The 23211-nt window shown below is 43.0% G+C and overlaps 6 protein-coding genes across 6 annotated transcripts in view; 5 read left to right on the forward strand and 1 right to left on the reverse strand.

Moving 5' to 3' along the window:
- Nucleotides 1-647: 647 nt before the first annotated feature.
- AK88_01954 (uncharacterized protein) lies at nucleotides 648-1637 on the forward strand (the record flags this gene model as incomplete). Its single annotated transcript, XM_012479589.1, has 1 exon — nucleotides 648-1637. One exon carries the CDS (start codon nucleotides 648-650, stop codon nucleotides 1635-1637), a length of 990 nt encoding a protein of 329 aa, XP_012335012.1.
- Nucleotides 1638-3716: 2079 nt separating this feature from the next.
- On the forward strand, nucleotides 3717-7564 carry AK88_01955 (uncharacterized protein; the record flags this gene model as incomplete). Its single annotated transcript, XM_012479590.1, has 8 exons — nucleotides 3717-4059; nucleotides 4290-4415; nucleotides 4562-5061; nucleotides 5256-5464; nucleotides 5685-5875; nucleotides 6057-6484; nucleotides 6634-7030; nucleotides 7197-7564. The coding sequence occupies 8 exons, from the start codon at nucleotides 3717-3719 to the stop codon at nucleotides 7562-7564; spliced, it is 2562 nt and encodes an 853-aa protein (XP_012335013.1).
- Nucleotides 7565-8461: 897 nt separating this feature from the next.
- Nucleotides 8462-11455, reverse strand: AK88_01956 (uncharacterized protein; the record flags this gene model as incomplete). The annotated part of the gene is made up of 1 exon (XM_012479591.1): nucleotides 8462-11455. The coding sequence occupies one exon, from the start codon at nucleotides 11453-11455 to the stop codon at nucleotides 8462-8464; it is 2994 nt and encodes a 997-aa protein (XP_012335014.1).
- A 3906-nt stretch (nucleotides 11456-15361) lies between these two features.
- On the forward strand, nucleotides 15362-17143 carry AK88_01957 (flap endonuclease 1; the record flags this gene model as incomplete). Its single annotated transcript, XM_012479592.1, has 1 exon — nucleotides 15362-17143. The coding sequence occupies one exon, from the start codon at nucleotides 15362-15364 to the stop codon at nucleotides 17141-17143; it is 1782 nt and encodes a 593-aa protein (XP_012335015.1).
- Nucleotides 17144-18295: 1152 nt separating this feature from the next.
- Nucleotides 18296-20158, forward strand: AK88_01958 (uncharacterized protein; the record flags this gene model as incomplete). Its single annotated transcript, XM_012479593.1, has 3 exons — nucleotides 18296-19572; nucleotides 19717-19939; nucleotides 20081-20158. 3 exons carry the CDS (start codon nucleotides 18296-18298, stop codon nucleotides 20156-20158), a joined length of 1578 nt encoding a protein of 525 aa, XP_012335016.1.
- A 1353-nt stretch (nucleotides 20159-21511) lies between these two features.
- The window catches only part of AK88_01959 (uncharacterized protein), a gene marked incomplete at both ends in the record, with an annotated part of 2132 nt that continues 432 nt past the window's right edge, over nucleotides 21512-23211 (forward strand). The window contains 5 exons of the mRNA XM_012479594.1: nucleotides 21512-21533; nucleotides 21761-21800; nucleotides 22098-22168; nucleotides 22380-22664; nucleotides 22800-23094. Of these exons, the coding sequence (XP_012335017.1) occupies nucleotides 21512-21533; nucleotides 21761-21800; nucleotides 22098-22168; nucleotides 22380-22664; nucleotides 22800-23094 (713 nt within the window). The remainder of the gene's footprint in view (nucleotides 21534-21760; nucleotides 21801-22097; nucleotides 22169-22379; nucleotides 22665-22799; nucleotides 23095-23211) is intronic.

Consider the following 23211-nt stretch of genomic DNA (forward strand, 5'->3'; position numbering starts at 1 on the left):
CACGTTGAGCGACCGTTGAACCGGCGTGAACACGTGTCTTCATTCTTACAAGTAACATGATTGTCGAATTTTCCAAATGGGTGTTTTTTTTTGTTTTTTGGGACCAATTGATATATGGATATGAATAGCTATACCACATGTTGATAAGGACAACCATGATTACATACGTATGTGTAACACCGTCTAAATGAATTAAAAATTGGACAGTGGGCAGCACCTTTCCTTCTTCAATCTAGCTAAAATGTGAGCCCCAGTTTTGCAACCAATTAGAAGATGTTCCTTTAAAAGCTACATATATTTTGGCTACTTTTTTTTTTGTTTCGCCCTGTTTGGCATTGCCGTTCAGATAAAAAAAAAAAAAAAAAAAAAAAAAAAAGTAAGTGGCTAGCTGCTCTGTTGTTTTACAAATGTAGAGAATAAATAAAAAAAAAAAAAAGAAAAAAACTGTTCCTCTTTAAGTACCAGGTTTTGGTTAAGTATTTTCCACTTTTATGACAATTTTACGTTTTCACTTTTTATCTTACTTGTTTAAAAGACTTGACTTTTTAAAAATTGTTCTCATATTACTTCAGAGTATCTTTGAGCAAAACTGTCTACATTTTTTCCATAGACGTAACCCCACTGCGAAAATTTTTTTCTTTTTTAAAATGAATCCTCTGAGCATTTTCCTGCTGTCTATTTTTTTTATCAAAGCAGCCCTTGTGTTCTCCATTTCAACGCATGAAGTTTTGAATGACAAAAGAATTGAGTTTAAAAATAATGCCAAACGGATTATCAATGAATCATATTTGGTGGACAAAAATGAGAAGCTCTTGGGCAGTTCGCTCAGGACATACAAATATTACTTGGTAAAAGGTACAACCGAATTTAGGGCTATCTTCATTTTTGATGATTTAAATGTGAGCAAAGCGACAGAGCTAGGAATACGCAATGCTCAACATGAGGCGGACATCTTAAATGTAGAAGAAAACGTGAAGAACATTTACCCCCTCGATGAAATAAGTACATTTAATGAAGTCCTATACAGAGAGAGAAAAATGTTCAGTCTGGAAACTGCATATTCCACCACAAGTTATGTGCTAGCCAAATTTGTGTTTGACGTGAATATCGAAGAAGAAGATGAAGAGGACATCATGTCTCTTTTGATTGAAACTGAATTGAATATGAAAAAAAAAAAATTGGACGTTCTTACTAAAGAGGATGGCGATGCACCGCAAGGGGACAACATCAACAGCAGCGACATGAACTCGAACCACTCGGAATCAGTTGCATTGTACAAGAAGAAACGCCCACAATCGTTTACCCAATTCGTCGGACTGCTGGTAAGTATAGTGTCCATGGCTACATCCATCTCAGGTGCCATTTCAGCTGTCGCGTCAGCTTTTTCGGGCATACCCAGTCCGTCTCCCCCCGAATTTTTGGGCGATGAAGCTTGGGCCCTGCCCACATATGAAGAGAGAAAGGTTTCCAAGAAGCAAGCTCCCAAGGCTAAGAAAGGCAAGCAGGTTCCCTATTATGATGATGACTATTACGATGATGACTACTACGATGATGACTACTACGACGGTGACTACTACGACGATGACTATGGCGATTACTACGACGATGGTGACTACTACGATGACTACCGCTTCTAATATCAAAGTGGCGTGCGTGACGGGGAGCTAACAACTACGAGGGTGGAAAGATTTCAGGGGAGAGGGATGCTTAACATGAATGAAGACCTTAAACGGGAGTGCGACAAACTGCATTTACGCCTCAGGAGAGGAGAGTTAATTTTCACCTTGGGGACAGTTCTAGGCAGCGAAAATGTCATGCCTTGTGGGACTCCCCAACAACAAAGCGTCATAGAATACGTGCGCACACAGAACGACATGTTTATCCAGTAGGCTCTTCAAATGCATTGTGCGAATTCTTTTTACTAGTGTGGAACAAGGAGGGTTGCATTTTTTTCTTCCTTCATTTGTTCGTTTCTTTTCCATAGCGTTTTTATATCTCCTTATATATGTGCATATATGTATAATATTTTTAAGCACATTATTAACCTGTGTGAAGTGGACTGGTTGCACTTAAAATTGTGTCTCCTTTCCTTCGCGTCAAATTTTAACAACTGCTTCATTTGCGTAAAGGATAAATGGCCCCATTGTGAGGCCTCAAAATTGCAACGTTGTAATCCGAAACGATAGAAAAAAGAAAAATGTAAAATTTGCTGCGTATGACCCATGTACTACGTTTATGGGGGAATGGGCATATTTCCCTTCGCATCTATGAGGGAGGTAATCTGCTCAAATGGAGTCACGAAGACAAACACGTTGTTCTTATGCAGGTGTGGAGATCTGTATGTATGCTCCCCCATTTTCTTTTTATTCCTTTATATGTGGAGATTATTTTTTTTTTTTTTGTTAACACCCCGGCCCTTTTCTTTTAAATCGCAAAAAAAAAAAAAAATTACTCACAAGGACAGATATATGCACATTCAACGATGCACAGTGGAAACATCTTTACCGCTTCTGTGGTTGTGGCGAAAAAATTGCGCATCATTTATGCGCTACTTTTTGTGAGGACGTCTACTTGTTGGCAGACGCAAAATGCTAAAATGAGGTGCGTGTATTTTGCGAAATTCGTGAACTGCCAGGGCCAACATGTTTAACCCAATTAATCATTGGAACACTCAAAGGATCAGAAAAGCAGAGTTGCTCGTTGTCCAGCTTTTAAGGTGTTACATGTCTGATGCGGGTTTGATGTGTACTTGGTGCATGCATGCAGTTAGGCCTTTTTTTCTCTCTCTCCCTGCCGCCTTTTTCTGAGGGTCCTATGAGTAACAAAAACTGGTTGTAGTGAAATTGCAGATTAATTCTTCCCTCATATTTTCAAAAAAAAAAAAAAAATGCACGTAACATTTTTAAGAGGTTAAAATGTGTACGTTGTTTTTTTTTTTTCCCTTCCATTTTTTATTCATGCTTTTCCACATTGTTTTGTTATGTCATTGAGAGTATCGAAAAGAGGATTTCATTTTTGTCTAATTTTCAGCTTCTTTTTCGTGTTCACATGTGCTTTGTTAAATTGTGTTAATTGTTTAAGGGAAAACAGAAAAAAAAAAAAAAAAAAACAGAAGCAGAAGCAGAAGCCAGAAGAGGAAAACCCGATTTGTTTGGTCTTTTACCTTTTTAAACAATCTGTTTATCCTTATCTTTAGTAGAGACCACATTGTCGTTTCGTCAAGGAGCGAAGAAAAGTAAACCCCCCCCAACACACACACATGAGCATGTTGTTCCTTCGGCGTTCAGTTGACTGTACATATTGAGAGGTGAGAATGTTACCTGGGTGGTGGACAATTAAAAAGGGTTAAAAATTTTCTATATGTGTATGTCTACATCTGTGTGCATGCTTCCCGCGCGATGTATGTACCCTACTAATTATTTCCTCTCCCATTGGGGCCACCACCCCCACACCTGTTTTTTTTTTTTTTTTTGCAGGCCCTTCCACATTCGACAGCAGCCTGTGAACCTCCAACTCTTATCCTCAGACAGGCACTAGTTGCGGCATTATCCTGAAAGGAATTTCGAGAGGAAGCATTTTTATCCTTTCCATTGGGGATCAATAAGTGATAGAAAGGGGAATCACAAATAGGATTTAGCCGTAGCCACACGATATAGGTGCGGGAAAAAAATGCGCTAGGCAAACAAACACCCACATGTAAACTGAAAAAAAAAAAAATGAAGCCAAGAAATATAAACAACTTGTTTCCCATTTGGTGTATCATATTTTCCATCTGTGAGTACGGTTACGTGGGAAGTCTCCGAATCGGGCTTCGCAGAAACTACAGTCAGAGCCACAATCCTGATCAGCATGGGGAAAGCCAAGTAGGCTTTCGACGAAGTGGAGAGCTAAGGGATTTGGCAAAGCACGAAAATATTTTAAGTAACAATATTTCTTACAATAACAAAAACGAGGTTTCATTTCTTAATCAGAAAAAACACCTTGAGGATGATGACGATGACGATGACGAGTTGGGGGCCTTGTACAACGACGATGATGATGCGTCCACCACTACGGGAGGTATGTGGACACAGGAACACTGCACCGTTGCGTTATGCTTCATTTTTTTTCGCAAGAGGTAGCAGCACGGCGCGCAGTTTACCCGTGCGGGAAAAAATGAAATAAAAAAAAAAAACATTTGCGTTGGCACCCTCTCCCGCTGGAACGAGACCATAGTGTGCGTGTAGATGCATGTATGTACAGTACGCATGTGCTTTATTCACGTGCGTCACCCCCGAATACACTTGCAGGCGGCTCTGTAACGAGTGACGACGACGAGCTGGAGCTTCCCGACCAAGACGAAGGTGCAGAGGAAGAGGAAGACGAAGAAGATGCCGAAAACCAGCCAACCAACGAGGACGACGCAGAGAGTAGCGGTAAAAAAAATAAATATAAATAAATGATAAAATAAATGAAAAAATAAAGTGGGTTTGCACGAAACAGCAAATGTGCACAACTACACATGCGTACACCTTACGGAGTGCACATATATATGTGCATGCGCAACTGACTTACCCCCCAGGGATAGACAATGGACTCAAAAAGAAGATCCAACTTAGTAGACACGAAAAACTCATAGAAGATAAAAAAGAACAGACGGATAATACCTTTAAGAAGTACCGCTTCGGCGACGGCGATGAAGAAGAGTCAAACAAACAATCCTCAAGGAAAAGTAAATCCTTGGACCCTACGTCCCTAGATAACGATAATGATGAGAATGACGATGAGGACGACGACGACGATGATGATGGGAAAGGAGAAAAAATACAATCGAACACTAGGAACGCAATGAAAAAGGACTTGAACGTATTTCCAGGGTTATACTTTGCAGGGATCGGGTATGACTCCCTCTTTGGAAACCCCTTGGGGGAAGCAGACTCTTTAACGGATCCCGGTTATAGGGGGCAGATTATTCTGATGAACTGGGAGCTTAGCAACAAAGGAATTGCGAATGACTTGGCTACTTTGCAACCATTGAATGGATGGATCCGAAAGGAAAACGCCTGCAGTAGAGCAGAATCGGTACGTTTGTCCGCGCCCCAGTGCAGTGTCCACTTGTCTGCGTTTTGGAGAAACGGCCAAGGGACAGCGCCCGTTAGCGCTTGGGCTGAAGGGTCCCAACAAAAGGCCACATAAGACGGGCACATAAAGCAGCGACCCCCACGAATGCATGCGCCGTGTATCACTGTCCCTATTCCACCACCACCCCTTAACAGATCAAAGAGTGCAGCACCGTTTCGGACTACACCAAAAATCTGACGGCGGAGGCGAGCGTGTCGGGAAGCTACATGGGATTCGGGGCCTTCTCCGCTTCCACCGGATATAAGAAGTTTCTCCAGGAGACGACAAAGAGGACCAGCAAGACGTATTTGATCAAGTCCAACTGCGTGAAGTACACGGTTGGCTTGCCTCCCTATGTGCACTGGTAAGTAGCGGCATCGCGCTCCCCCCCATCCATTGCGTAGGCACAAACGTATTCACAACAGCTTACTCACGTCGGCGCACCAGTGGGCTCGCCTTACCGAGGACAACCACAGAGCAGTAGTTGTGCCGAAAAACAAAAAAATTCACCGCGCGTACACCACACAAAAAAGCGTATATTTTTGCTAACGCAATAAGCAAATGTCCTTTTTTTAACTGTTCAGGGAACAAACGACAGCCTTCAAAAACGCAGTGAACGGACTCCCGCCACATTTTACAGGCCTACAACAAGACAGCGAATGCGCGTCGGATGTCTATGAGCAGAAGAAAACGTCCGAGGAGTGTGAAATTGTGCACACGTGGATTACATTTTTCAAGACCTATGGAACGCATATCATTATGGAAGCGCAGCTGGGTACTCTAACGAGGGAAAGCAGCCGCATTATCGGTTTTGTGGTGTAGCGGCCAGATGAAAGGGGGGAAAAAGAAAAAGACTTGCCCTCAATTTCACCTGCACATACATGCGTACACATATGCTGAAGACAATTTGCACACTTCGTACAACATGCACATGTTTCCGCGCCCCCCAACCGCAGGTGGCAAAATCACAAAAATCATCCGCGTGGAAAACTCTTCGGTGAACCAAATGAAAAAGGATGGAGTCAGCGTAAAGGCGCAAGTGAAGGCGCAGTTTGGCTTTGCCAGCGTAGGAGGGTCGACAAACGTGAGTTCCGATAACTCCTCCAAAACAAACGAAGACAATTACGAGATGAGCGAACAGCTAGTTGTGATTGGAGGGAACCCAATCAAGGATGTCACGAAGGAAGACAATTTGTACGAATGGTCAAAAACTGTGTCCACCCACCCCATGCCAATTAACATAAAGCTCCTACCAATTTCAACCATCTTCGAAACCGAGGATTTGAAGAACTCCTACGAGAAGGCCCTCATTTACTACACCAGACTGTATGGCTTTTCCCCCCACGACACGATGCAAAAGGATGAGAAGGATATTGTTAAAATTGTAAGTGATCATGAGAGGGGTACACTCGTAAGGAGAGAATGTGACACCTGTGCAAATACGTTAGATAAAATGTATAAACACATCATGCATATCTCTTCATATTCATCTGCATAATATTCTTTTTATTATTCCCCACCCCTGTACCACAGCTGACCGCTTCGACGACGGTCACGAACATTGGTTCACCCCCCATAAGCGCGGAATGCCCACACAACATGGTGGTGCTATTTGGCTTTGTAGTGAGGCAGAACTTCTGGGACCACACGAACAAATTGCAGTCATACGAAATGGAGATCTGTGAATCTGGCATGAGTGCGTGCACGTCGAAGCAAGGAAGTTCAAACAAGTATGATGTGTCTTACACTTACATCGAATGTGGCCCCCAAGCTTTACCGTTCATCGAGCAGGTGGTTAGCGTAAGTAGCACCACTTACAACTCATTGAAATGTCCAAATGATTACTCTGTTCTGTTTGGGTTTGGAATGGCTACTTCTTCTGGCAAGCACCAATCGGCTCTCTACACTTATTTCACGCCCTGTCGACCAGGTCAGCAATACACCTCACGTGGGAGTATACATGTGCATCTATTGCATGCTATTTAATTTGTAGGGGTTGTTCTCTCACACTGGCACACAAACAGTACCTATACCCTCACGCACGTAAATATATAAGTTTTTTTTTTCCCTCCCCCCCGTTTTCCCACCTTTCATAGGCATGAAAAGCTGCTCCCTAAACATGAACAATCAAGATGATAAGAGCTATATATATCTGGTCTGTGTAGACGGAACCATATGGACTGGCTTGAATAATCTGTCGCTGATCGCCAAGGATGATTTACACACCGCTGTTAACAAGTACAAGCAATTTAATGATGGTGAATTAGTCGTTACATGTCCTTCTGAAGGCACGATACTCACGGGATTCTATGGCGAGACGCATACCTCTAGTCCTTACGTGACTGCGCCCTTTGGCAAATGTGCAAAAAGTTTAAAGGCCTGTTCAGTGCATGGGTCCGGCCAAACAATAGGCATGCACAACTACAGAACGTTGTTCATCGTGGCGCTGTGCAAGAATAACTAGTGGTGCGCACATATGTTGTATTTTACTTTTTTTTTTTTGTTTCTTTTTTTGTCTCTCCTTTTGTCTGTTTTTTAAGAGGGGCCCTTGTCCGCCCTGTTAGTGTGGCTTTGCGTTGCAGTGATTTTTCACTACAACTTTTCCCTATGATAAAATTTTTTTAAAAAATATGCAAAAGGTGAATGGTGCAATGGTGAATGCGTTTGTATTGGCCACTTGACATGACCTACTTTGGATGGTCCCCCGTTCCCCACTCCGGCATGCATACCTTGCACATACACAATGTGAGGTTTAATGTAGTGAAATAATTTCACAAAGTTATTCACCGATCAAGCGTCCGTTTTCTCTTCCAAACGGGGCATCCTCTGCATGCCCTCACTGGAAAAAAAAAAAAAAAAAAAAAACGCTCATTTGAAACGAAGCGGTAGAGGCACCCCACACTCAGTCTTGCATTTCTGCAACTACCACCCCCCGTCTGGTTGTGGAACATCTCGTCGAATTTAAAATTTTCTTTTATTTGCAAAGGAGTTGTCTCAAAGTTTCACTCAAAAAAGAAAAAAAAAACACACATGAACGTAGTAGCATGAACGCAGAAGCATGAAACACTGCAGCGTGAACACTGGGCATCGTGAACCAACAAAAAAGCCACAACATGCAGCGAGCGAGCGCTGCAAGATCGCCCACGCGGCGTGACGCGGCGCAGCGAAGAAGCACGTCAGTTGGAGCGACGTGGGCGGGTGCAAAAAAAAATAGTCGTGCCGCCGAGCAGCGCTGAGAAGTAGTCGTCACGTAGTAGCCTCTGCGTGGGTTACTTAATCCCGGCGGAGGCGCAACTGCGAACACCGTTCACCGCTCAACCGCTTCGCACGGCCCACTTGTCACTCCCTGCACGCACACCCCTCACGAATTGTCCACGAAGACGCTGTACGAGTAGACATTCCTGGACTCGTTTTTGCACAGATCGACCGCCTTGATCTCGTCAAGAATCCACGTCCCAGCCATGGAGCCCTTGGGCAGCAGGATCGTATGCGTCACCTGCTTGTAATCCTTTCCTTGAGGCAGCAACGTCCTGTTCACATGGCTCGAGTGAATTCCCCCGTGAGGATCCTTTAGATGTATGTAAACGTAGTACACCCCAGACATATCGTCGTACACACCAAACTCAACTGTAACTTCTGTCTCTCCATCGTGATGATCATTAGCTGGCTTGCTTGTAACCCTAACTCCAGTGATAGTGGGCTGAGTTCTATCCCTACGAGGAGAACTCCTCAAATCGGCATAGTACTTGTTCGAAGTCACATTTAAAATGTTCTGATTTCCCGCATCATCCTCTACTGCGAATTGGCGGAAGTAGTACCTACTGCCTACACAGTACTTTGGGATATGCACAGGATTCATCACTTGAAAGCATTTCAAGTTAGAAACATTCATGTTGGTGTGCTCTTTGCATGCATTTATATTGACTTGTCGGAACCCACTCGTTGATATGTCTCTCACGAAATAATCGTTCTTCATTGCCTCAACATCAAACTCAGGGTCGTACGAGGCGTAGGTGTGGTTGCCATAGGCATAGGTTTCACTATCCGTGGAGGCAAAGTTTGCGAAGGATCCTCCGTGGATCTTGAGCGAGGTGTCCTCCAAAACGAGCATACTCAATCGGAGAAGAGAATCTTCGGAGCCATTTCCATTGTAGGGGTAAATTTGAACAGAGTCCACCAGGGGGATAGGCTGCTCAACATCTTCGTTCTGATTATTCACATACATGTAGAGGACCATCGATCCCAGCCCTGTGTATCGCTTTATGTCATTCTCTCCAGTGAAAGACATAGATTCGACCACCCATTTGCCCTTGCTCTCTGTGGCGTTAACTTCAAACTCAGCGAACAACGAAAAGCTGCACGCGGAACGGTCCGCCGTGTAGAAAAAGACATCCCTATATGTTTGCTGCTCCGAGAAGAATCTTGCATGGGCGTACTTAGCGCACCCTTTATTGTCCTTAGAGGATAGCAAATCCACATGTATCTGCACATTTTTATTCTCCGAGGGACTTCCCTTAACCTCTACGTGTACCTTTTTCACCTTCCCTGGGTAATAAAATGTTTGGTTCCCCAAATTGATAACTTCAAATTTGTGCTTACCAGAAGTGACGTAAAAGCTACCACTAAAGAGGTTCTTCTTAATCCAGCTGTACTTTTGAGGACTCCTCGAATTTAACAATCTTGGGTTCAGAACAAACGAAGCTATAGACTCTGCGAAATCTTCTCCTGGTGTTTTATCATGCGCATAAGCAGAAACGAATCCGGTTTCGTTCCTAGTGGCCCACTTACTAGGGGAGAGGGGCTCCTCGTACCACTCGCCTTCGGTTACCCATTCTTTCCTCAAGTCAACTGACACAGTGTTGATGTAGATAAAGTGCCCTATTTCGTGGAGCACCAAGTGAGAAATGTCTTTATAATTTATAAAAGCCGATTCCATAAATTCGATGAATGAATTTCTAGATGCACCTGCAGGAAAGGCAACTGCTGGGGCTGTTGGGTAGACTGGATGCTTCAATCCATTTTTTCTTCTCGCCAAATATTTCAATCCATTAACCTTTTGGAATCCTTTTGGATATTCATCCCATGACGTAGCCAATTCGACCATCTCTTCCACGTTCTGACTCCATGGTTGGTAATCATTCTTTGAATAACCTGTGACTTCTTCCACTTCGGTTGGGTCTCTCTCAGGGTTTAGCAGACGAACGCCATGCTTGTCCTCAAAGTAATTAACGAACAGACTATAATCATCTGCAAGGATGGATCGGATTAGCACCTTTTCCAACCTCCTCGAATAGTAGTTCCCATTGCTGCCTGATGTCTTCACTTGCTTCTTAGAATATTCAAAAGCGCTGCTAGATACACGTACCGTCTTGGAGTAGGTCTTATCATCCTCGTCATACATCTCCACGTCCATGTCAAATGCTCCTAAATCCTCATGCACCAGAATCCATCGTTGGTGCTTCCTCTGGCGAGCTCTCTCCTCCTTATCGTAGGTCACTAACTGCACACATTCGGGAAAACCAGACAAGACGTTTAGCAGCCTGTCTGAATACTCAGAACCCCAATACCCTATCAACTCGATTCCGTAAAATGTCTTCAAGGAAGCTGCAGCTGCTGATGAGTCTAGCTTCAAATCGTTTGACATATCATGTCCATGTGTCCATCCAGCTTCATCGTTATGAACCACGTTTATGTGTTCTAACGAAATGGGAGCGTTTGATTGAAGTTCCCACTCGAATATAAATAAGTTCGAGACATTCGGATAAGGAGTTACTTCAACGGTGTCACTATAATCTGAGTTCACAAACTTGCATTTGGAACAAGGTACATTCAGTTTAATAGCACTAGGTGTTAAGTAGGTAGTTCCAAAGGTACGTAAGTAGTATCTTCCTCCATGAACAATAAATTTGAATTGAGGATTCTCAGACGTAAGAACTATCACTTCCAAAGAGTCGAAGTTATTTGAGTACTGAGCTCCTAGTGCTATCGATACTGGGTTCCCACCTTCTATCCCTTTGACAGACCCCGAAATTACATACGTGACGTTCTTATTACTTGGGGGGGAGTGTACCCTCTCTCTATCATGCATTAAATTTGTTAACGTAGCTGCTGTCTGCATAAAAATGGCTCTCCCAATGGGACTATCATCGTCTGCAATTAAATGTTGTTCTTTGCTGTGGGTTAGATGACTTCCTCTGTGCTTGAGGCCGGCGCTTCTCCCAGCCGCTGCGTCTTCCGAGAATCTCAAATGCTTGACGTTGTTATCTCCACCAAAATTCCTTATGTTGTACGTCCTGGTGACGCTTAGAATGGCAACCCACAGGGCGAACAACGCGAACTGGTTGAATTCCCTCATGATGGCAGCTCCACGGGGTTGCGCAGCGGGGAAGAAGCGAAGGAGACCAAATAAAGGAGAACTACTGAGGCACACTTCTTTGCTCCTCCTTTGGCTTATACAAAGATGATTGTCTTTCAAAAAAAAAATTAACAAGCGGTGGAAATTTTCCACATGAAAAAGGGAGTAGGCGCAAGAAAAGGAATAGTTACACGCATGGGGACATAAGCGGTGCGACCGACACACACAACGGAACAAAAGTTACGTACTAGTAAAATAACGTCACATGAGGGGAAGGGTTGCTCTTGTGTGTTATAGGAGGGGTTCTACATAGAAAAAAGGGGAAGACAGAGCGGTACAAGCGCGAAAGCGTCGAAAGCGGCTGGATGCAATATACGGTATGGAGGACGGCACATTTACGTTTAAGTAGGCGTATACGTGATGAAGGAGTAAAAAATACCATAAAATGGAGGAAAAAATTAATAATCGAAATTTTTCGATATGCAAAACGGGGAGTAACAAAACGGAAACCTGCGTTTGTTTGGCTTTAAGGTAGTTTTATACTAGCTTTTAACTTGGTTGCTGGCTTGTTGTTTGGTTTTTGCTTAATTAGTTTTTTAAAACTATATTTATTTTTTTTTTGTTTTAAAATTATGTTGAAATTATTTTAAACTATTTTTTAATTATTTTTTTAATTATTTTTTACTAACTCGTTTAGAGGTTTGTTTGTCTGTTTACCTTTTTAAATTAGGCACAGTTGCAGGAAAAAAAAGAAAATATATACATATGAACACATATATATGTAGACACACGTTCCATAAACAGGATTTCACAAAGGATTAAAAAGGATGGTGAGTTGCGGAGGTACAGGAAAAGCTGCTCCTTACTCGAGCTCTCATGCATGTTTAATTAAACTCAGCATGATCCTGAGCGGTTTGGTGAGGTGTGAAGCGACGATGTAAGATACGCTTGTTTTCGCGTTACATTACTTCCTCCATTTTGAGTTGTCTCAACAGAGTTGTGATGAGTATAAGAACGCATGCTACGTCTTGACGAATACAGAATATGGTTGCAACTGGCGTGGCAATTACTTGTTTCCATATGCAAATACGAATGGTGTTAATGGGGAACAACTAAAATAAATGGCGTCATATTTGGAAAAAAATATATATATTTAACATTTTAAAGTGTTTATCACGAAATAGCTAGTTTTTTTTTTTTTTTTTTCTGCATGAATCTACAAGGTGATGAAGAGTTACATTTTTACATGCACAAATAAAAAAAATGGCTAGCTGCTCTTCCCACAACAACAAAAAAAAAAAAAAATTAGCTACCTGTTGCTCTTTCATACCCCAAAGCATGTGCATGCAGAACTACAAAAGGGATTCACTTTTTAATTACATTATAATAGAACGGGGGAACATTAAGCACATTTTGTTATAGCAATTGTTCTGTCTGTCTTATGGAATACTTCCTGTGAAAATTTTAAGTCTGTGTGTTGCCCATTTTTTTTTTTTTTGTTATGCGTGCATGCATTATTTTTCTTTTGTGGGTACTGGAAAAATGGAGAATGTGAAAATTACACCAGAATTTTTTAGTGGTCCATTTTGGCAAGGAGCCCACTTGGAAAAAGTTCACCTGTGCAAGGGAAAAAAACTTCGTAGCAAAATAGAAGCCTAGCGTATAGGATACATTTTTAACAAAAAATGCTGAACCATTTTGACAGCCAACAACTGAACATGGCTGTTAAACACTCTTCAGTTGAATTCTCTTTTTGTGAAAATTTTTGTGCGTGCTTTTTTTTTTTTTTATCAAGTGTGCATTTACAGAAAAGAAGGATTAATTAAAAAGTATTTTTTAAAAAGAAGGGAGAGTTCAATTTGCTGCGCAGTCGCCAGTTCTCCTCTCCTCTCTTTGAAGAGCGCGTTGACGCCACACTTCCAGGCGTGTTTTTATGTGAAAAAATATAAGGGAAGAGAACCCATCTCATCTGATACACTCCTGGCAAGGGACAGACGCCTTAAACAGCGAGCACGCGTTCACGCACGAGTATATATATGTGTTATGTACATGTATGTGTCTACTCTTTGGCCGTGTTCTTTGTCCAATTTGGTCCTACATTAGGACGACACACGGGTGCTACCCCTCCTTTAAGCACCAAAAATGTAGCACACTATGCACAGTAAGCAGTTCGTATGGTTACGTATAGCCCCATATTGGAAGAAAAACTTATGTATCATTGCATTAACTTCACTCTGGCTAATGCATTTAAAAAATTTTCATTCGAATTAGTCGAGGTGATAAAAAAGGGAAAACCCAAAGGAATGTTTTTTTTTGTTGTACAAGTCCATGCTGTTTACATTGAAGGTGTAAATGTAGTGTGTCACTCCAAACTGCGATGTGCCCCTGTTTGAACTAGTTAAAGATATGCATGTGCTTCATTCAGGAAGGAAAAGAAAAACCAATGTGGGAACAACACTTAGTGTTAGCGTTAAGACTGACGTGAGCACGAAATGGGAAGCCACTCTTGGGCGAAAGGTTTCCCATTTTGACAACGCACATGGAGCAAGGATAAAAATGAAGCAGTAGACAGTAGATACTTTTTTACAGTATCATAAATGAAAAAAACTCCCCCCAAAAAAATTGGAAACATAACAGAATCGTGGGGAGAACAAACAAAAAGTGCTTCTATTCGCCGCATGACACACCTGTTAAGTGACAAATGGCCACTTTTCTTCCTTTTTGCTTTCTGTGTCTCTTCCACAACATATGACTCATTTTTGTCAAACGAATTATCTGAACAAATGGGGAAAATATGCAGTATGTCTAATGAGCCGAGTATGTGGTCACTACACATTATTTCTGTTCTTTTTATTTTAATTTTTTTTTTTTTTTCACAATTTTGAAGTACAAGAAAAAAAAAAAAAAAAAGCGCGTAAATAAATGCTCATCTTGCCATATAGACAAGTGGCAATTTGTAACTTGGGAGAAAATCCTTCCAAAGATCCACATGAGCAAGTGAAGATGTGCACGATACGAGCAGTCGCTTCAGTGTGTATGCACGCGTGTGATTGTTTACATTTTTATAGCTTCGTTATGTGTGCTTCATCAGGAGGGGGGAGGGCCAAAAGAAAAAAAAAGGATGTGACATTTTCCCTGCTGCCCATCGCCCTGCCTGCTTATATTTCGAATCCCACATGGTGTGTACGCAAGGATGTATATTTACATGTTTTCCTTTTGCACATTTGTGTAGTCACACATTTCTTCTTGCTCGTTACGCATTTTGCGAACGCTTTCGTGGGAGAAAGTTTAGGAATAAAAGAACATACACATTTTTTTTTTTTTTTTTATATCAGAAGTTTTGCAGTAATTGATTCAAGGGGGGTGGAAGTTCGAAACGTGCGCACTGTTTTGCTACATTTTTAAATCTCCAAAAGTATTTTTTTTTTTTTTTTTTTTTTTTTTTTCACAATTTTTAAGTAAAAAAAAAAAAAAAAAGATGCATTATGTTCACATATTTAACGTTGCTGCGATATCGAACATTTTCGTTTGCTTGTGTTCTCCAAAGGAGAGTTGAAATAAACGCGAGGTGGAAGTGATCGAAACTGGCCGAGGCGTCGGCGAGGCACGACGCATCGTCAAATATGGGGCACCCAAGCGAAGAGCAGCCCAACGTTGAACATTTTGCAAAAAAAAAGGAAAACGTGTTAAGTGATTCTCCATGCGAATACAACGCACGAGTGAAGCGCACGGTGTTGTGTAACCCCTGCCTCAGCAGCAACCCGGTGTAGCGCAAAGGAGAAAAAAAAAAATCAAAGCGGTCCACCCACATTCTTCAACAAGTTTCACCATCAATTTTTACCATCATTTTTCACCGTCAATTTACATCATCAATTTTCACCTACGATTTGTCCCCTCCTCGACAAAATGGGAATTAAAGGCTTGACGAAGTTCATCGCGGACGCAGCGCCGAACGCAATTAAGGAGATAAAAATTGAGAACCTGATGGGGAGAGTGGTGGCCATCGATGCGTCCATGTCTTTGTACCAATTTATAATAGCCATAAGGGACTCTGAGCAGTATGGAAATTTGACGAACGAGTCTGGGGAAACGACTTCACACATATCGGGGCTCATGTCGAGAAGCATAAAGCTCATGGAAAACGGCCTGAAGCCGATCTACGTGTTTGACGGAGCTCCCCCTGAGCTGAAAGGATCCGAGTTAGAAAAAAGAGGAGAGAAAAGACAAAAGGCAGAAGAATTATTAAAGAAAGCTAAAGAGGAAGGAAATTTAGAAGAAATCAAAAAACAAAGTGGAAGGACAGTAAGGGTTACGAAAAAGCAAAATGAAGAAGCAAAAAAATTATTAACACTAATGGGAATCCCAGTTGTGGAAGCCCCATGCGAAGCAGAATCACAGTGTGCCTTTTTAACCAAGTACAATTTAGCGCACGCAACAGCCACGGAAGACGCAGACGCATTAGTGTTTGGAACCAAAATCCTAATTCGAAATTTAAATGCCAATGCATCATCATCCAATCAAAACAAAAATAAAAACTCGAGTAAAAGAGGATACATACTAACCGAAATTAACCTCGAGCAAGTATTAAAAGGATTAAATTTAAGCATGAACGAGTTTATCGATTTCTGCATCCTGTGTGGCTGCGATTATTGTGACACCATCAAAGGAATCGGGTCCAAGACGGCTTACAATTTAATAAAGGAATATAATAGCATTGAGAAAATTATAGAAAATATTGACAAGGACAAGTACCAAATTCCTTCCAACTTCCGCTTTGTAGAAGCTAGGGATTCTTTTATTAACCCTAAAGTTTTGTCTAAAGAGGAAATTAAAATTGATTGGTGTGAACCTAAAATTGAAGAATTAAAAGAGTTCCTAATCAAGGACTACAATTTTAACGAAGTTAGAGTTACCAATTATATTAACAGATTGTTGAAAGCGAGGAAAGTAACCACTCAGAGACGCCTAGACAACTTTTTTACCGCCTGCACGAAGAAGAGCACCAAACTCATCATTGAGGAAAGTCAAAGTCAGAAGGAGGTGAAGACAAAGAGGAAGGGAAAGAAAAGGGACGCACCGAACGACAGCACTACGAAACTCAACTCCAAGCAGAATAAGAAGCCCAAGGCGGAAAAGGAAACCAAAACGGAGCAGAACGACGAAGACGCCCATAATGGGGACGATAACGAGGAGGAAGGGGGAGGAGAAGGAACTGCCGACATGGCCGCGAAAGACCCCTTTGACACCGAGGAAGAGGAGGACAACCCTAGCCCTAACTTCTTCCACCACAAATCCGACTCCGAATCAGGTAATATAAAAAAAGAAAATACGGAGCAGGATGGAAGCGCCGCCACAATGGGTGATGCGTATAACTGCTCCAATGGAAAGGACATATTAGAAAGTAACGTACACCTAAGTAGCAATATCACCCTACACAGTTTTAACAATGTGAACAGTGACCAGGCAGTCAACGAGAGCATGCACGTCGTAGGTAGTAGTGCCCCCGAGGCAGGCACCAACCATGTAGGCAGCGGTGATCAGTTCACTCCGAACGTCGCCAATTGTGTGAATACCGACGCTGATAAAACTCAGCCCGAAATGAAAAAAAAAAACATTTTATTTTTGCTGCCCTATTGCCCCAAGAATGTTACTAATGTGAAGAAGAGGAAATCCGTTCAGCGTTGTTAAGGGAGTTCAGGAGCGCTTATGCAGACAAGCACGCACATGCTCATTTGCACATGAGTTCGTGCACGTACCCGTTTCGTGGCCCTGTTTTTTTTTTTTTTTTTCTTTTTTTTACGTACTTTTGAGGCTCCCCAGGGTTTTTCCACCTCCATGGGGCGCACGTATGCAGAAGCGCCGAGTCTGTCCGGCAGCCCATTCGGGCGGGCCACCCATTTGGCTCACTTTTTTAGCGTACACATTTGGCTTTCCTTTACCTACCCAGTTGTCCCCCCTTTGGGATCCCTTTTTGGCTGCCCCATATGATTCCCCCCTTTTTAATTCCACGCTGTGTGCATTTGCAACGGCGAAGCTAATACAAATGCATTTTCATTTTCGAAAAAAAAAAAAAAAACAAGACTTCCGTTTGGTGTTTTGTTTTAAATATTCCCCCATTTAAGAACATTTCTCTGCCCCTCCCCGTTGCTGTTGTTTTTTTCCCCGAATTTGGCAGCAAGCGAGGGCACAAAAAAAACAAGTGACCGTTTCGCCTAAGCAGTTTCACAAAAATGGCGCTGTAGAAGACTTGCCCCGTTTTGCAACCCTTCATGAATGTGTGCTTATAGTCGTTGTTTTGGGCCAGCGTAACGCGCTTTAAAAAAAGAAAAAAAAATTTGCAAATGTAGGGCAGTGCCTCCTTGGCTTCTCTTTCGTAGCAATAACTGTGTACGCTTCGACATGTGCGTTGGTGTTTCTCTCACTTTGGATCCCCTGTTTCATATGGCCCCATTTGCCGTTGACGCTGAATGTGCATCCCCCAAGGAAGATTAAATTTTCTGACAGTGGAAAAGGCTCCCATCTCCCCACCTCAGCCAAACTAACTCGTCCCACACTTTGATGTGCTGCCACGCGTGGGCACGTAAAAAAAAAAAAAAAAAAGGGGAACTAATCCACGTAAGCATGTGATGGTAGATAATGATGTGCACCTAAATCAGCTTGTTATCGTTTTATTTTTATCAACCGTTACACTTGTGTAGCGTTCCCCACATACCACGTCTCCGTTATAGCTGGTTCCATGTTCTGCGAAGAGGACTGAGGAGGGTAGTTACATTTAGGTGTTCATTTTTGCAAAGTCCACTCTGCCATTCTTCCTTCTGATGACACGTAAAATTGTTCTAAATGAATAATTTAAGGAAAGGGATTTTTTTCTGTTTTTTTAAAAGTGAAAAATGTTTTTCCTTTTGTGCAAAAAGGAGTAGAGAGCATGTACAGCTTGTGGGGAGGAAAGCGGGGGGTGACTTCCGCGGGGCGCGCGTTCGAGAATTTGCGACAGGTAGGGAGGAAGAGGTAGTGACGAAGTTAAGCAGGTCAAGAAGGATAGGCAGGGCAATCGAGCCACGGTCATCGACCCGCTTTACAGCGCCTGGTGAAGTGTCATTCAGGGGGGTAGCACACTACTCCAGTGTTGGTGAAACGGAAGCCAGCACACTCGGTGTAGAGGCTCAGCAGCAGAGGGAAGGTGTAGATCGCGGGGCGATATCGGATGTGGACGTGAGGTGCGGCCTGAGCGTGCGTAGCAACGGTGCTAGAAATGATGAGGAGACGGGCCAACGTGACAGTCAAGACGACCCCCAAAAGGGAAAGGACGACGAGCAGGACAACGTTGACGAGAACGACGTGGACCAGGACGATGTTGACCGGGACGACGTTGACCAGTACGCTAAGTCTTTCTACGAAATCTACGACGACAACGGGGACACGCAGGACTGCCCGCACCAGTTACGTAGGTTCATCAGAAAGGAACACATGGAAGTGAAAATAAAAATTAAATGCTCCAGCCCGAGGAACCTGAACAAACGAGACGTACAGAACGTCATCGGTGACATGTTCGACGGGGGTAACGAGGCGGGTAACGAGGCGGACTCTGGGGAGGAAGCGAACCAAGACAACGAAGACATTTACTACCTCAATTCGAATTTCAGAAAATTCAACTACCCAGACCGAAATGTTTTGTGGCCTAACCCGCTAGTATACAACCACCGCCTGCAGCCATTCCTACTGGAAAGGAAAAAGGACGAAGACAGCAAGACCTTTGAGATGAACAAAAAAAATATCGAAGTAAATAAAAGGAGGCTTCAGAATTTGTGGTGTTACAGCTCCAGTTATGGAGTAGACTGGAACACCCTGGATGCCCTTTTTTTAAATTTCAAACATAAGAAGGAGGAACATTTGAACAAGTGGGAAGAAAATAAAAACAGTATCATGATGTATGCATCACGAGTCGCCAAGAGGAAGTTAATAATGAGTAGAAAAAAGTTGCTAGACAGTCTGGGTATCGATTACTCCAGTAACATTTATGCTAATTACGAGGACACGGGGGAAGTGCAAGAAACGTATATGGAAGATGACCAGGAGGTCGAATATAATTTGTTGTTTCCCCGTTCTATCTTCCGCAAGTGGACCCGAACGTACTGTTGAGGCTTTGCGTGCGTGTCTGACCCTGTGCTGCGACACACGTGCCACCGTGGGGACGATAATTTTACGAGTGATACATCTCCGTCTTGATGCATATTACTTTTTTGTTCCCCCCCTTTTTACAGCCTGTATTTCTACTGGAAGGACCGATACATGCACTACTACGAAGACACCCTGTGCGATTACCTCAAGGGAGAAGTGGTGGACTTGCAACTGCTGCGCGAACAGAATGAGCGGAACCTACATTTGTCTGGGAGGAAAATGATGAGGGAACACTCATTCAGCTTAAGGCCAGTGAAGGGGTCCAATTTGTACGTTACGAGATATGTGCCCAAGGGGAAGCGACGGGTAAGGCTCACGGGGACCCATCTCCGCAATGCGTGCAGTGCGTAGTTATCCACACACATGCACACTGTTCCGCTGATCTGCAAATACGTTATCCTCATCACACTGCATCCACCCCCGTAATGCGTACGCTCCTCACCGCAGGCTAGAACCAATACCGATCAATTTGACTTAACAGGCGTCGGAGAAAATATATATAACACGGCCCAGAAGGAGAAATAGGTTGGGGGAAAAAAAAAAAAAAAAAAAAAAAGCGCGTTTTGTTCCTCTATCTGTGGCTTGGGTCATATATTGCGGGAAGATCTGTACACACATTATATCCCGTCCCATGCAAAGTGGGTTCCTCCAGCCACAGTGTTTACTTGCAAACAGTCTTGTCGACTTGAGGAGTTCCCCACCCTACTACAGGTTGACAACGCTCCCTTGTGCAGAAGTATGGTGGATGATTGTCATGATAATTTGTTTCTGCTTTATTACGCGTAATGTGTACTGGTGCTTATGCAGATGGATCATTTTGTGGTGTACCTATCTGCGCACGCAGGGGGAGGACTCTTGTTGACCCCACCAGATCTCCTACAGGATCCACCCGCATATGTTCACACCCCCTTCTCACACAAACGAGGTAGTTGCCACGTCTTTGCAAAGTTTATTTATTTTTTTTTTTCTCGAATTCCTAAACGGAAGGGCAATTATCAAATAGAGCAAAAACAAATGACACCAGAGGGGTAAGAATTGTAAAAAAAACGGGTAAAGTGCTGGCAAAAAAAAAATTAGTAACAGCACCCCGATGGAAAACCTACCATGGAATGACACATCTAATGTAGGAAATTTTTATTGAAGGGATCCCTTTACGATTTGCTAAAGGGAGGCATTTCTTTCTTTTTTTTTTTTTTTTTTTTTTCTTCGAACAAGAATTGTTTTGTACTAATTTTGCTGCACCAACGTTTGGGTGTGGGTGAACCTCATTATAGGAACATTTTTTTTTCTCCCTCACCCGAAATGATAGTGCGAATGTTCAAAGCCTTAAATATGGTGCTCGTTCTTGTGGCACTAATAGGAGAGTGAAAAAAAAAAAAAAAAAAAAGCGCGACGAAAGAACTGGAGATAAAGTCAGCAGTTACCAGTTAGAAGTTGCACGTCACAGGCAACACGATTGAGTCGCACAACGAGTACCAGAAAGTGGTATCCTACCCCTCATCAATTGTGGGCCTGATGTGAATGTACCCCGTAACATTGAATTTTTACTGGCGACTGTATCCCTCCGGGGAAGGGATCGCAACCGTTTTGGCATCACATGAGTGTATATGCTTCTGTTTATGTGTACCCGCCCCTGCCAACCGTGCTCCATAGTTTATCCCCCTTTTTAACGAACCATGAACAAATCGCATCTTCATTTTTTACCACTTCGATTGAAGCATTTGTGATTCACCCATGTTATATATATACCCTTATAAAGGCAAACAAGTCCCAAAGGAAAAAAAAAAAAAAAAAAAAAAAAAATTGTTACTCAGACGGAGAAGCACACTGGAGTAGTAGACCGAAGGGACATAGAACGTAAATGAAGCAAAGCATAGGATGGAAAATCGAAAGTACATTGGTTAGCCCCATTAAACAATTTTTATGTGCATGTGATGTTGTGCTTTCACAGATCTCGTCTCTCAGTGTGTACCCCGCGCGTGGCATTTTCCCTTTCTGAGCATTTTTTTTTTTTTTTTAACCACATGTGTAATGCTGTGCGCAACTTTTTTGCAAATGCAAATGTTGTCAGTCGTTGTTGCGCAATTGTTGGCTATTCCTATTTTGTGCCTTCCTCACTTCCTGCAGACAACGAACTGACGGGGGACTGGATATGCTCGGATGACAAGTAATGCCAAATTTTACCAACCCATTCTCTGCTTCGGAGCAGGTCTATGCGCCATGGAGAATGCATCGTTGCGTTTAACTACCTCCGACCATGGCTAACCACTCCCACTTGCCCCTTTCGTGTTGCACACCCAATTGGGCATAACACACCCCGGGGCATTCAAGGGCGCAGCTACATGTGTGGAGTTACGTGTCTACGTAGGTATTCTGCGTACAACACGGCGATACATAGCACACCTTTACTGTATACGAAAAAAAAAATGAAGAAACTCTTTTCATGCACATTATTTTTTTAAAGATGCGCGATTGTGAACTCGGCTCAAAGAACACACTGTCACCGATGCAACAGAGTCAGGCCAAAAAGCACAAGTAATGGTTTTAAAATGGCACTCCGGTGATGCGCCATGAGTAATATTTATATAGATGTCCCGCTTATTAACCCTCTCACTGTCCCCCGCCTACACTTCCTGTGCCAAGTGGTGAAGCGATCTTCGAAATGGGCATCACTTTGCACACCGCTACACTCATCATCGCACCCATTTTCTTCGCTTCGCAACCCGCGGCGCCCACCACCCCTTAGTGAAGAAAAATCCCAAGCAGGTCATTTTCAAAGGGAACGACTGGAAGTGTGATGACTGTGGCAACATCAATTGGGCCAAGAGAGAAAAGTGTAATATGTGTAATAAGGCAAAATTCCCCCAAAAGGGAAACGACTCCAAGTCGAATAAAGAAGTACGGACTGGCAAAGGTGGAGGTCACTACGATATTCAAGGAAGTAACGAAAAGAGAGTCCATGACTCAGACGACGAAGAGTATGATGAGTTTGGTCGGAAGAAGAAGAGGAAGATAGTAGGTTCGTACCCCGGTGGGAGAAGTGGCTAGGCGCTGTTGTTTGAATTCGCCACACGTGCAATCGCAGCCCTTAACATGCACCTACTACAAACACACACATTGTTCGCGCGCTATTGCACTTTTTGCCTTTTTTTTTTTTTTTTTGCAGATAAGGATGTCGACAAGGACAAGGATAGGGGCGATAATGACACAAACAGGGACGCAAGTGGATACAGCAAGAATAAAGAATCCTTTCACAAGAAGGACACCGATCGGAACAGACACTTTAATCGCTCCCGGTCGAGGAGTTCCACGCCAAATAATTACCAAAAAGGTCGAAGTGGTGGTGGAGGGGCCCATTACAAGAATTACGACCGGAGGAAGCAGGACGGGGATTACAGCGCCGGTCACTACGGTGCAAGTAGCAGGCACGATAGAGACAACAAGCATGATGATAGAAGTAGGTACGATGACCGAAGCAGGCACGATGACCGAAGCAGGCATGATGACCGAAGCAGACACGATGACCGAAGCAGGCATGATGACCGAAGCAGGCATGATGACCGAAGCAGGCATGATGA

Source organism: Plasmodium fragile, assembly GCF_000956335.1.
Source record: "Plasmodium fragile strain nilgiri unplaced genomic scaffold supercont1.18, whole genome shotgun sequence".
NCBI lineage: Eukaryota > Apicomplexa > Aconoidasida > Haemosporida > Plasmodiidae > Plasmodium > Plasmodium fragile.